The 12,500-nt window shown below is 52.1% G+C and overlaps 1 protein-coding gene across 2 annotated transcripts in view; it reads left to right on the plus strand.

Moving 5' to 3' along the window:
• LOC310808490 (helicase ARIP4-like) overlaps positions 1-12,500 on the plus strand; it is a 47,908-nt gene that overhangs the window by 19,842 nt on the left and 15,566 nt on the right. For both annotated transcript variants that reach the window (XM_083675422.1, XM_083675423.1), the window contains 3 exons: positions 10,745-10,967; positions 11,933-12,063; positions 12,489-12,500. The exon at positions 12,489-12,500 is cut by the window's right edge and continues 114 nt beyond it. In XM_083675422.1, the coding sequence (XP_083531548.1) occupies positions 10,745-10,967; positions 11,933-12,063; positions 12,489-12,500 (366 nt within the window). The remainder of the gene's footprint in view (positions 1-10,744; positions 10,968-11,932; positions 12,064-12,488) is intronic.

Below are 12,500 nucleotides of genomic sequence, written 5' to 3' on the forward strand. Positions count from 1 at the left end.
GTTGTTTTTGCCGACTTAAGTGGACGATGTTGTGTAACCCTGAGTCCATCCCACTTGTGCCTGAATTCACTTACGCTCTCTCTCTCCTTTATTCTACCTCTCTTTCTCTCTTTTCATCTTCTTTCATTATTTCTGTTTCACACAGTTGTTGTTTTTTCTGTGTTTATTTCTGTCTGGCATCTCTCTGATGTTTTTGTTTGATGTGGCTCTCTGCATTTGATTGGCTGTTTCCGTGGTTACCTCAGCGCACGAGCCGGTCGGTGGGTTAGTTTGATTAGAGCGTGGTCAGAGTCGTGGGCGCGCGCGGAGCGGTGTACGGGCAACCTGGGACGGCGTGTCGCACAGAACGCCGCTTCGAGATCCGTGACAGGACCACAGGAGACCACGTTGGCCACGTTGCTTTCGTAACATTAGGATTATGACCTCTCTCCCTCTCTCTCTCTCTCTTTCACTTTCTCTCTCTCTCTCTCTTCTCTCTCTCTCTTTCACTTTCTCTCTCTCTCTCTCTCTCTCTCCCTCCTCTCTCTTCTCTGTCATTCATTCTCCTTCCCTCTTGTTCTCTAACTCTCTCTCTTTCTCTGTCATTCATTCTCCTTCCCTCATGTTCTCCCCCCCCCCCCCCCCCCCCCTAACCCTACCCCCCCCCCTCACCTCCCTCCCTCCCTCCTCTGCTTGGCGGTATTTAATTGAGTTGCCGGCGGTCTTGTGACCGCAATGTGGTCATCATGTGGCCTCCTTCACGTCCAACGCCAGTCACATTCGCTGGTTAATTAGTCATGATCCCACGCTGGTGTAACCGGATCCAGCCTCACCCAGAAGATCTCTCTGCTGGGCTCTGCCTGCCTGCCTGTCTGCCTGTCTGAACATCCTGTCCTGAACCCACTGTCCTGCTCTGCTGCCGCCCGTGTTCCTGTCCTAAACTGACCTGCGCTTTAACCCGCGGCCATCCCGACGTGTGTGTGTGTGTGTGTGAGAGAGAGAGTGTGTGTGTGTGAGGGAGTGTGTGTGTGTGTGTGTGTGTGTGAGAGAGAGAGAGTGTGTGAGTGTCTGTGTGAGTGTCTCTGTGTCTGTGTGTGTGTGTGCCTGCCTGTGTGTGTGTGCCTGTGTGTGTGTGAGTAGGTGTTTGTTTAGTGTCCCCGTCGGCCGTGCCGCCTATCGCAGGTTACACAACATGAGGAGGTCTGGTTATAGAAGCGTTACAAAAACTCACTCTCTCTCTCTCTCTCTCTCTCTCTCTCTCTCTCCCCTCCCTCCCTCCCTGGGCAGCTCTAATCTCCCTCCCAGTCTGTGACATACTGGCCTAGTAAGAGAGAGTTCCACTCACAGGCTCTGCCACAGCTGCAGCCAGACGGGGCATGTTTCATAACCCCCACCCCCCCTCCCATCCCCCCTCTCTCTCTCGCCCCAGGAACACTGCGGTAAGGTGGGGGTTTGTGTGTGTGTGTGTCTCTGTCTCTGTTCTGTTCTACAAGGTGTGTTGTCAATTGCATGCCCTGTGTTACAGAACTCCTTTTCTCGTTTGTCTGTGAGACACACACAGACACACACACACACACACACACATATAGAGACTCACAGACCCTGTTCTGTCTAAGATCTACTGTAACATACATTGTCGATGTGAACAGCAGAGTGTTTTATTTGGAGTGTGTGTATTTATTATTCACAGTATTTGTGAATATGTTGCGTGGGTGTCTATGGAAGTGTTGTCAAGTGTGTGTGTGTGTGTGTGTACTGGACGTACCGTTCTTATGCGGGTTGTATAACAGCCAGAGTCTGCGTTATATAAGCCTCCCGCTGTCTGAGTCCAGCCTCAGCGCGCTGGTGGCCTGTGTGTGTGTGTGTGTGTATTTGTGTGTCTGTGGTGTGTGTGTTAACAGGGGGTACAGAATAAAGGCAGAAAATGGGTCACCTTACTGTGATTCCTCACCCACCGGGGGGGGGGGGTGGCAGAGGCTGAAAGAGATGGAGGACTGCCCTGTTGAGCTCAGTGGGCTTCCATACAGCCCACTGACCTCCCCCGCTCTCTCTCTCTCTCTCTCTCTCTCTCCTTCTCTCCTTCACTACTGCAGTCCTGCCGTCTCTCCTCTGAGAGAGAAACAGGGTCACAGATATTGATTTAGGTCATTAATTGTCTTCAGAGAGAGAGAGAGAGAGAGAGAGACTCTCAGTTACCAGTGTGAAACCTGTTGCGTTTTTTTCTTTTTAAATGTATTATTAATTGTTGCACGAACACAATTTATTTGCATGAGTCGTTCATTTTGTATTTTTTTTTCTGTCCTCGGAGAGACGTTTTGGCGATGGGGACGTTCCTAACAAGGAAAATAATTGGCTTTTTAACAGGACGTGATGAAAATTGCCTGGACTGCATCCCCCCCCCCCCTTCCCAAGCGTATCGTAATAATGTGATTTAAAAGGCAGTCACACTGCTGAACGTATTATATCCCAGTGGCATGAATGCCGTATGTTTGTGTCAAACAGGACAGTCTTTTCACTGGTCAGAGTTGTATAACCAACCTTTGTTTCTCTGGGAGCGGTGCTTAGTAGGCCCATGGCCTGCAGAGGTGCCTGGGGGAGGGAGAGAGAGCAGGAGAGAGAGAGAGAGAGAGGAAGGAAGGGAGGGAGGGAGGGAGAGAGAGAGAGGGAGAGAGACAGGTAGTTGAGAGAGCCAGAGGAGAGAGAGTGTGAGACACAGAGAGAGAGAGAGAGAGAGAGAGAGAGAAACTGTGTGAGACACTGAGTTGGGTCACATCTTAACAAGACATCCATCATTCTTCCTGGCAGCCCTGGTCAATAACAGGGTGAGGTAATGGAAGAAGTCCCAGGAGAGACAGATGTAGACATGTTGAGGTTTGCCACTACTACTACTACACCCCTCACCTCAGCCTGGCAGGGATGCGTTGGAGTGTTATGGATTAGTTTTAATCTTAGGGGACGTCGGAGAGGCTGGGGGGGATTTGAGAGAAAAAAGATTCCTCTTGAATCTGATCATCCACTCGGCTTGATATGAGCCCACCCAAATGTCCGAGGTCCTGACCTCCAGATCACATGATTGGTGTTTTGATGTATGTGTGAGTCGCCTGTGGAGGGTTTATGATTATTCAAATCTAGTCAAAGTCTGAATAAGCTTGTTGTAAACCTCTTTGAATACCCCTCTTTGAGTCTTGCCAGGGGGAGGGGGACTGCAGAGTCTTACTGGGGGGGGGGCTGCAGAGTCTTACCGGGGGGGGGGAGAGCTGCAGTCTTACTGGAGGGGGGGCTGCAGAGTCTTACTGGGGGGGGGGGGCTGCAGAGTCTTACTGGGGGGGGGCTGCAGAGTCTTACCGGGGGGGGGAGAGCTGCAGTCTTACTGGAGGGGGGGCTGCAGAGTCTTACTGGGGGGGGGGGGGGCTGCAGAGTCTTACCGGGGGGGGGGGGAGCTGCAGTCTTACTGGAAGGGGGGGCTGCAGAGTCTTACTGGGGGTGGGGGACTGCAGAGTCTTACCGGGGGGAGGGGGGGGGGACTGCAGAGTCTTACCGGGCTGGGGCTGCAGAGTCTTACTGGGGGGGGGGGGGCTGCGGAGTCTTACGGGTGGGAGGCAGCAGAGTATTACTGGGGGGGAGAGCTGCAGAGTCTTACCAGTGGGGGGGGGGGGGGGGCTGCAGAGTTTTACTGGAGGGGGCAACCATAGCTCTGGTTGTTACCGGACCACGGTAATAAAGGATGTTTGCTATTTAGCCCAGTTAGCAGAGCTGTAGGGAGCCTACGCTGGACGGGCCAACCGAACGCTTTGAGTTGGGGGGGGTTTTCCACCACGGCGTGCTGTCTGACCAGTAGTATCCCAGGGAACACGTGTCGCCGAGCGCGAGTCTGTAGTAAAACACACTCGCAGGCTGGATTGAGCATAATCTGTAATCTGCTTACTGACGTAAAAAGAGAGAGGGAGAGACCGGCCCTGGCCAGGCTGTTTTTTGCCCCTCTTTCTGTGGGTCAGTGGCACGCACACACGTTCTTAACCCTCAGTGAGTGTGTGTGTGTCTCTCTCTCTCTCTCTCTCTCTCTCTCTCTCTCTGTCTCTGTCTCTGTCGTGGTGTCAGGTCCAAACATCTCCAGGTTCTGAAAGGTCCAAATCTGTAGACATGGACCTGGGACTGGAGTGTGTCCATAGTCTCCCGTTTGCTCTCTTAAGGAAAACGCTTACGCACACACACATACAACCACCCCCCCCCTCACTCACCCTTCTGACCCAGATGAGATCCCCCCCCCCCACACACACACACACACCAACCCCTCAGCCCCCTTCCATGACGCTCTTTGACGTCACACCTCCATTTAGTGTGTGTGTGTGTGTGTGTGTTGTGTAACTGAGTGGATCAGCAGCAGCAGAGTATGAACCAGGAGTGACGGAGAGAGTGCAGATATGTAGGTCAGGGACCAGGAAGTGATCTGGTCTCTGAACACCGTCATCCCAGCCTGCAGCCCAGCTGCTGCTTCTGTACACGGCCCACTCTGTCCCAATGAGATGGAGGGAGGGAGGGAGGGAGGGAGGTCTCTGTGTGATGATGATGACGCTGATGTTACATGACCTGGCCATTGACAGAGTTCTATTAGAGTTGTGACCATGAAGAACTTCAGAACTGGGTGGTGTGTGTGTGTGTGTGTGTGTGTGTGTGTGGGAGGGAGTACTCGCAGACCAGGGTGACGTTCAGTCTGAACTTCCAAAAACAACAGAAAACAGAAAAAAAAACGTCTTCTTTATGGGACAGTACCGCTCTCTGTTTCAATATCAGGTTTCTATATCTGTTTGATCCTTGTGCCTCGTGGATGTGACCCTGTAGACCCCCCCCCTCCCCATCCCCCCCCCCCCCCCCACGGCATGACGCATGCTAATGAACCCAGCGTTACGTAAACACCTAGCATAGCAATGGTTACGTAAAGCCTGTGCTTCCTGGAGGCAAGACTGCCACCTCTCATTCTCACACTCACTCACTCTCACTCTCACACACACACACACACACACACACACTCACTCACTCCATTCTGGATTCCCCCAGCCTCCCTATACAGAGGAGGAGCTGTCAGTCAGCATAGAGAGGGAGAGAGAGAGAGAGAGAGGGAGAGAGAGGGAAGGGCGGGGGGGAGAGGGAGAGAGAGATGGGGTCTTCTGCTTATGTAAACCTGACACTCTTCCAGGAAGCAGAATGCATATGTATCGTATCAGAGAGCTGAAAACATTGTGCTCTGACATTCTCTATGCATCTGGAGTGAATTAGGCGTGCGTGTGTGCGTGTGTGTGTGTGTGTGTGTGTGTGTGTGTGTGTGTGTGTGTGTGTGGGGAGGTAGGGCGGGCAGGAAGCAGAGCGTGTGTTATGTTATTGTGGTGGTCTGTATGGTTTTTTGTGTGTGGTTTTTTTAGGGAATGTTATCCTCAAATGCCTCCAGTCCGACGCCATCACTCTCATACACACAGGCAGCCCCCCCACATACAGAAACACACACACACACACACCCCAACGCCCCCCCACGCAAAGTACACCCGCACCGGGCCCCAAAGCTCAGTGATGTGTCTGTCGATAAAGACAAGTCTCTTTTGTTTGTTTGTCCCCCCCCCCCCCTCTCCTCTCTCCGTTGTTAACTTTGTGGGGTATGCCATGTAGCAGAATCCTACCAGGAGAATTATGAATGAATGGGAATAGATTCTCTGAATGTGCATGCTGTTCCTCTGAATGGAGAAGGGATTACTCCCGTGTGTTCTAACGCAGGTTTAGACACGCAGAGATGATGATGATGATGATGATGACGATGCGGTCCTGAACGCGCCGCAACCAAAATACAAACACTCCACAGACACAAACGACACAAAAGAGGGCTCCCGTTTTTTGGCACGCTTCAAAACAGGGAGCAAAAGCGCCTCCGTCTCTCCCATCCGGAACGGCACGCGCTCTAAGCCGGTGGGAATTCCGAGGAGACGCGAATGTCAACTTCAGACTGTTGACTAAAACACGCACACGGACCGTCACCGTTTTTACCTCAAACACCGTTCTTAAAGACGAGGGTACGATGCTAAATCACGCTGTGGAGATTTCTTTCAGATTTTCTCAAACCGGTTGGAGCCCCCCAGTGAGCATGTTAGCTGTCCTCTGTTGCAGAGTCTCTCTGGAACCCCCCCCCCCCCCCCCAAAAAAATAAATAAAAATAAGATGCTATCTCAATGAGACTCACCTTGATGAATAAAGGTGGAATAAGTAGGAGAGTTCCTTCACGCTTCTCTTCAGGTCTCAGTCCAGGCCTGCTCTTTGATACAGCTTTAAAAGCCGTATCGACCCCCCCCCCCCCCCCCCCGGATCAGAGGGCTGTCAGCACTGATGTCAGGAATGGGATTGACTAGGATGGTGTGTGTGTGTGGGGGGGGGGGGGGGGGTTTATGGGGGGCTACTAGGGGGGCTGGGGGGGGCTGTTATGCTCTGGCTGTTATGTAACGTGTGTGTGTGTGTGTGTGTTGTGCGTATAGCCGGCTACAGTGTCACGCGGCCGACACCTCCCCTTTTATCTCACTGGCTATTGTCATTGGACAGCTGCCACGGTGTTGTGGGTGTGTGTGTCTCATCATTTCAACGGAACAGTGCTTCCTGCCAGAGGGGGTGTGTGTGTGTGCGCGCCAATGATTTGTTTAGTAGGATTAGATAGGACACAGGAAACTGAACCTGTGTGAGGACTGAACCCTCTTCTCCTTATGTAACAGAGTGCGTGTGTTCTGTAACAGTATGTCCCCACTGTCTGGCGGAATGGCGATGACGTTCACCTCTGTGTGTGTGTGTGCGTGCGTGTCTGTGTTTGGTTTTCCTGGGTCCTGCTGTGTGGAAGGAGAATGGTTTGGGGGGGGGGGGATTTGGCCCCTCACAGCCCGTCCTCACAGACAGCCTGGAGAACACTGCCCCCATCTCTCAAAGTGTGTGTGTGTGTGTGTGTGTTCCTTGTGTTCTGTTCTCTCCCTTTCCCCCCACTCTGGGGAAGTACATCGTGATGCCCTCTCCCTCCCTCTCCCTCCCTCTCTCTCCCTCTCTCTCTCCCTCCCTCTCTCTCCCTCTCTCCCTCCCTCCCTCCCTCTCCCTCTCTGTGAGTGCATGCTGTAGCAGGGTGTGGATCATAAGGCACCACGCTTTTCAGGAACGGTTACGCAACTGTTCTTTAAGGTAGAGGGGGACTCGGAGGTGGGGGGAGGAGGGCAGCGTGGGCATGTATGGGAGGGAGGGAGAGAGGCAGAGAGAGAACTCTCTCCCTCTCTCTCTGAATTCTGATCAGTCCCCTCCTCCTTATGAACCGACATCAAATTTGAAAACAGAGAAATATCGTATATAATTTTTTCCAGTCGTCTTTCCTCCCATGTGAGTCTGTCTCTGGCCCCTTACACCGACGGTAGAGGAACTGACTTGGGTGCATCTTGCCGATAGCATCGCAGATAGAAACGTCCCGACTAGATCTGTCACGGTTTCTTATGCTACGTGTCAAAGGCGCGTCTGTTCTACGCCTAGATTATTTATCGAATTTCTATCGGGGGGGCCCAGGACACGGCCCGTTGAACACGGCCCGGCCCAGGGGTAGGGAGGGGAAGGTCACCAAGGGGACGTGATCCGGCCAGGAAATCGATGTTGAATCTCCCAGTCGGTTCAAACAATGTTTACATAAAGGGATTAGGGGTTAAATGTGGTTCGGTAGGGAACTATACCTTTTTAAGGGCGCGTTTGAAGCTTAAAGGTACTACATTGGGGCTTCCTGGGTCACTTAAGGTTTGTGTGTGAACTCGAGAATGTTCTCCGGGGAGGAAAGTCATGTGTGGAATGTTTCAGCTGTGTTTTGAGGACAAGGTCTGGAGAAACACAGACGTGTATAGGCTGCACCCACTCTGCCTCGCCTGGAATCTGGAATCTACGTCTCCTGTCCCGCTCCACATCGTTTGTGACGTTGAGTTGGCGAAGTGTTCAGCGACGTTCAGGGTTACCTTCGACTCACAAGGCTATATGGAGGAATTCTGCTTGAACCTATGTCGCGGAGGCTGGTGGAGGCTGGTGGAGGTAGACATCGGAGGACGGGGCTCATTGTAGAACGCACAGGACGGAATGAGGGAACGGTGTCAAACACGTGAAACACCGTTCCACGTTCCCTTCCATGCGTTACAATGAGCCCCATCCTCCGATTTCTACCTCCACCAGCCTCCCATGATTTAGGCCTATCTGTCAAAAGCTTTGAAGTGGAGACAGACGTAGAGAAGCGTACAGAGGTGATTGTGTACGAGGGGCGTTTTATGTAATGAGTTTTTGTCAACTCACCTGACACTTTATTAGGAACACTATACTAATACTGGGTAGAGCCTCCCTTTGCTCTCAAAACAGCCTCAGTTCTTCGTGGCATTGAATCCACAAGATGTTGGAAACATTCTTTTGAGATTCTGGTCCATGATGACATGATTGCATCACGTAATTCCTGCAGATTTTTCAGGTGCACTTTCAAGCTGTGAATCTCCCGTTCTACCACATCCCAAAGGTGTTCTATTGGATTCAGATATGGTGACTGGGAAGGCCACTGAAGAACACTGAACTCATTGTCATGTTCATGAAACCAGTTTGAGAGGTTTTTTGCTTTGTGACATTATCATGCTGGAAGTAGCCATTAGAAGATAGGTAAATTGTGGCCATGTAGGGATGCAACAATAGCAACAATACTCAAGTAGGCTGTGTCATTCATGTGATGATTGATTGGTATTAACGGGCCCAAAGTGTGCCAAGAAAACATTCCCCACACCATTACACCACCTCCACCATGAGAAGGTGTACAGGTGTTCTACCACCTCCACTATGAGAAGGTGTACAGGTGTTCTACCACCTCCACTATGAGAAGGTGTACAGGTGTTCCTAATAAAGCGCGAGTTGAGTGTATATCCATGTTTTTCTTTCTCTCTGTTAAGCGTTTGCATGTTGTCTTTTTAGTGTTGGCCTGTGTGTGTTCGTCTAGGCGAAGGCCAAGCATCAAGGTTGTCCCAGATTATTTCCAGTAGGTTTAGTTTCACAAGTCAGTTAAACGTAACGACCTCCAGGTGCTGTGTGTGCTGTGTGTGTGTGTGTGTGTGTGTGTGTGTGTGTGTGTTTCTCTCTCTCTCTCTCTCTCTCTCTTCTTTCTTTCTTTTTTCTCACACACATTCTTAACCCTCAGTGAGTGTGTAAGATCTCTCGCTCGCTCTCTCTCTTTCTCTTTCTCTTTCTCCCTCTCTCTCCCCCCTCCTCCCTCCCTATCTTATGGTTTTGAGGGGGATTAGGGTCTGACCTGGACCAGACTGGGTCAGACAGTGATTTGGCTAGTGTTGGTCGTGTGTGTGTGTGTGTGTGTGTGTGTGTGTGTGTGTGTGTGTGTGTGTGGGATATTAGTGACGTGTCTCAGATGATTCACACGCCGTTCTAAGGAATTGGGTCAAGGCGGTGCTGAGTCAGGCTTGTGTTCTGGCCTGGGCTGCCTGGGGCCGGGTTGAGGTTATGTTTGGATTAGTTTAGATGGGTTAGGTTAGGGTTGGGTTAGGTTAGGTTAGGATGAGTTGGGTTAGGTTAGGGTTGAGTTAGGCTGAGTTAGGGTTGGGTTAGCGTTAGGTTAGGGTTAGGTTAGGATGAGATGGGTTAGGTTAGGATGAGCTGGGTTAGGGTTGGGTTAGGTTAGGATGAGCTGGGTTAGGGTTGGGTTAGGGTTGGGTTAGGTTAGGATGAGCTGGGTTAGGTTAGGGTTGGGTTAGGTTAGGATGAGCTAGGTTAGGGTTGGGTTAGGGTTAGGTTAGGATGAGCTGGGTTAGGTTGGGATGAGCTGGGTTAGGTTAGGGTTGGGTTAGGTTAGGATGAGCTGGGTTAGGTTAGGGTTGGGTTAGGGTTAGGTTAGGATGAGCTGGGTTAGGTTGGGATGAGCTGGGTTAGGTTAGGGTTGGGTTAGGTTGGGATGAGCTGGGTTAGGTTAGGGTTGGGTTAGGTTAGGATGAGCTGGGTTAGGTTAGGTTAGGGTTGAGGTTGGTGTCTCACCACAGCGCTGCCTTGTTCTAGCACCTTGTTCTAGCAGGCTGTAGCCTGTTGACACTAGACATGTACATGAGAGAGAGAAAGAGTGGGTGTGTGTGTGTGTGTGTGTGTGTGTGTGTGTGTGTGTGTGTGTGTTCGCCGTAACCTTGGCAATGTGTTCTCTCTCTCTCTCTCAGCCTCGTCAGTCAGCGTCGGCCAGTTCAGCACAGGGTTTCATATTTACATATTTATGAGTGCTTACATAACCTGCTCTGAACTGGTTCAGTGTGTCCACGAACACACAGACACACAAACACACACACCTCCGATCTGGTTCAGTGTTTCTCCAGTTGGCAGAGAGAGGGCCTGGGGCCTAGACAGTGGTGTCCGACTCCGACCCCGTTTGTTGACGCTTAAACACGACACATTAGTGTCTGAATATGTATTTTCTATCCGTCCATTTTGGTTCAGTTGTTTTTCGATCCACTTTTTTAAATCTGTCTGCCTGTGTCTCCCTCTAGGACGGTGAAGTGAAGTTGTACAGCTTCCGTTCTAGATAGGTGTTCACCATCTATTTATTTTTTGAATGTTCATTTTGATGTTCCCGTGCATTGTATGTCGCTAACAAATGTTCCTCTCTCTCTCTCTCTCTCTCTCTTTCTCTCTCTCTCTCTCTCTCTCTCTCTCTCTCTCTCTCTTTCTCTTTCACTTTCTCGTTCTCTCTCCCTCCACACAGACCAGCCTCACAGCGCCTCCTTCAGCCCAGAGAACGACGCGCAGGGGGGCGACTCGGCAGGATGGCAGTCCACCCCCCCATCTACCTCACTCTCGGGAGAGACCCCCGCCCGCCCCCCCTCGCAGCCCCGCTCCTGGCGGCCCGACAGCCAGAGCTCCTCGCGGTCCCTGAGCGACACCAAGAAGAGGTCCTCCAAGCCCGCACACATGCGGAGGAACATCAGGTAAACGACCTCTGACCTTTTTGGAACCCCCTCTAACAAGCAGCCCCGGGTCGGCCGCGTCGGCCCGGGACCGAGGTCGGCGGTGGCAGTGGCACGTGAAGTCCGGTTCCGTGTCTTGGATCGGACCGGGGGAGTGGAGAATAGTTAGTGAGTTTAATCGGACTCGGGTTTCCAGAAGAGGACCGATCTGGCTCCCTACTGTAGCCCAATTTAAACCGCCCCTGAGGTTCGTCGGGTTCTCGTCGATTCCGTCGTAGCGAACCTCAAAACCCGGATCGGGCCGCGTTCCGCTCGCTCGCCCGTGTACAGAAGAACTTGGACCCTGTTCTGCTCACCGCTCCCCCCCCACGAAGGGCCTCTCTCTCCAAACCCTCTTCCGACCGTGGAAGGAGTGACGGCCCACCTCTCCTTGTTCCCTACCTGGGGTTTTTTCCCGTTACCGTTCTTCCGTGGAGCGCTTATCGTTGTCTTATTAAGCTAGCCTCTGTTTTGTCTTCTTCCCGTGGCGTTCTCCAGGCTGTCTGGTGGGCCGTACTCTAGGGAGGGTTCAGCACGAAGCCTTTAAGTCCAACAGAGGGATCTGTATTACTCACAGTCTGGCAACCAGTCAACGTTGCCATGTGTGGGATTTATCCCCCCGTGTTTATTACTGTATTAAAGCCTCGAACGCACACGCGCTGTAACACACACGCATCGGGCACAAAACACAAACACACACACACACACACACACACACACAAGCAGTATGACACACACAAGTAGGCAGACTGGGCACGCACGCACGCAGGCACGCGCGCACACACACGGATAGACAGTACGCACACACACAAAAACACTGCATGAATGTGACACATCCCCATGCGATCTGGCTTACTGTAGTCAGTCTGTTGGCCCTACAGCAGAGAAGCCTGGGGCTCATTCTGATTCTCTCTCTCTCTCTCTCTCTCTCTCTCTCTCTGGTGTAGAAAGCTCCTGAGGGAGCACCAGTTGGAGGCAGTGACCAAAGCTGCCCAGCAGGAGGAGCAGGAGAGGCGGCGACGCCTTGACCATCCCAGGAACGACCTCCCTGTCCCCCTGCTGCCAGGCTGCACACCAGGTGAGATCACGCTCCAGGCTGACTGTGTGTGTGTGTGTGTGTGTGTGTGTGTGTGTGTGCGTGTGTGTGTGAGAGAGAGAGATCCGATATGATAAAACTGACCCCAGATCAGAGCCTGGGGGCAACTTCACCCTACATCAGGTGGGCTCACACACATACACACACACACACACACACACACACACACACTGTGTGACGGAGTAGCTTGACAGGTGTTATTTTTTTTATTGAAATACAATATAGACCTATTCAATCTCTCTCTCTCTCTATCTCTCTCCCTCCCTCTCTCTTTCCCTCCCTCTCCCCCTCCCCCTCTCCCTCCCTCCCTCTCTCCCTCCCCCTCTCACTCCCTCTCCCTCTCCCTCTCTCTGTCCCCCCCCCCTCTCTCTCTCTCCCCCCCCTCTCTCTCTCTCTCTCCCTCCCAGAGGTTTTGTCCC

The sequence above is a fragment of the Argentina silus genome, assembly GCF_951799395.1.
Source record: "Argentina silus genome assembly, chromosome: 8".
Lineage (NCBI taxonomy): Eukaryota > Metazoa > Chordata > Actinopteri > Argentiniformes > Argentinidae > Argentina > Argentina silus.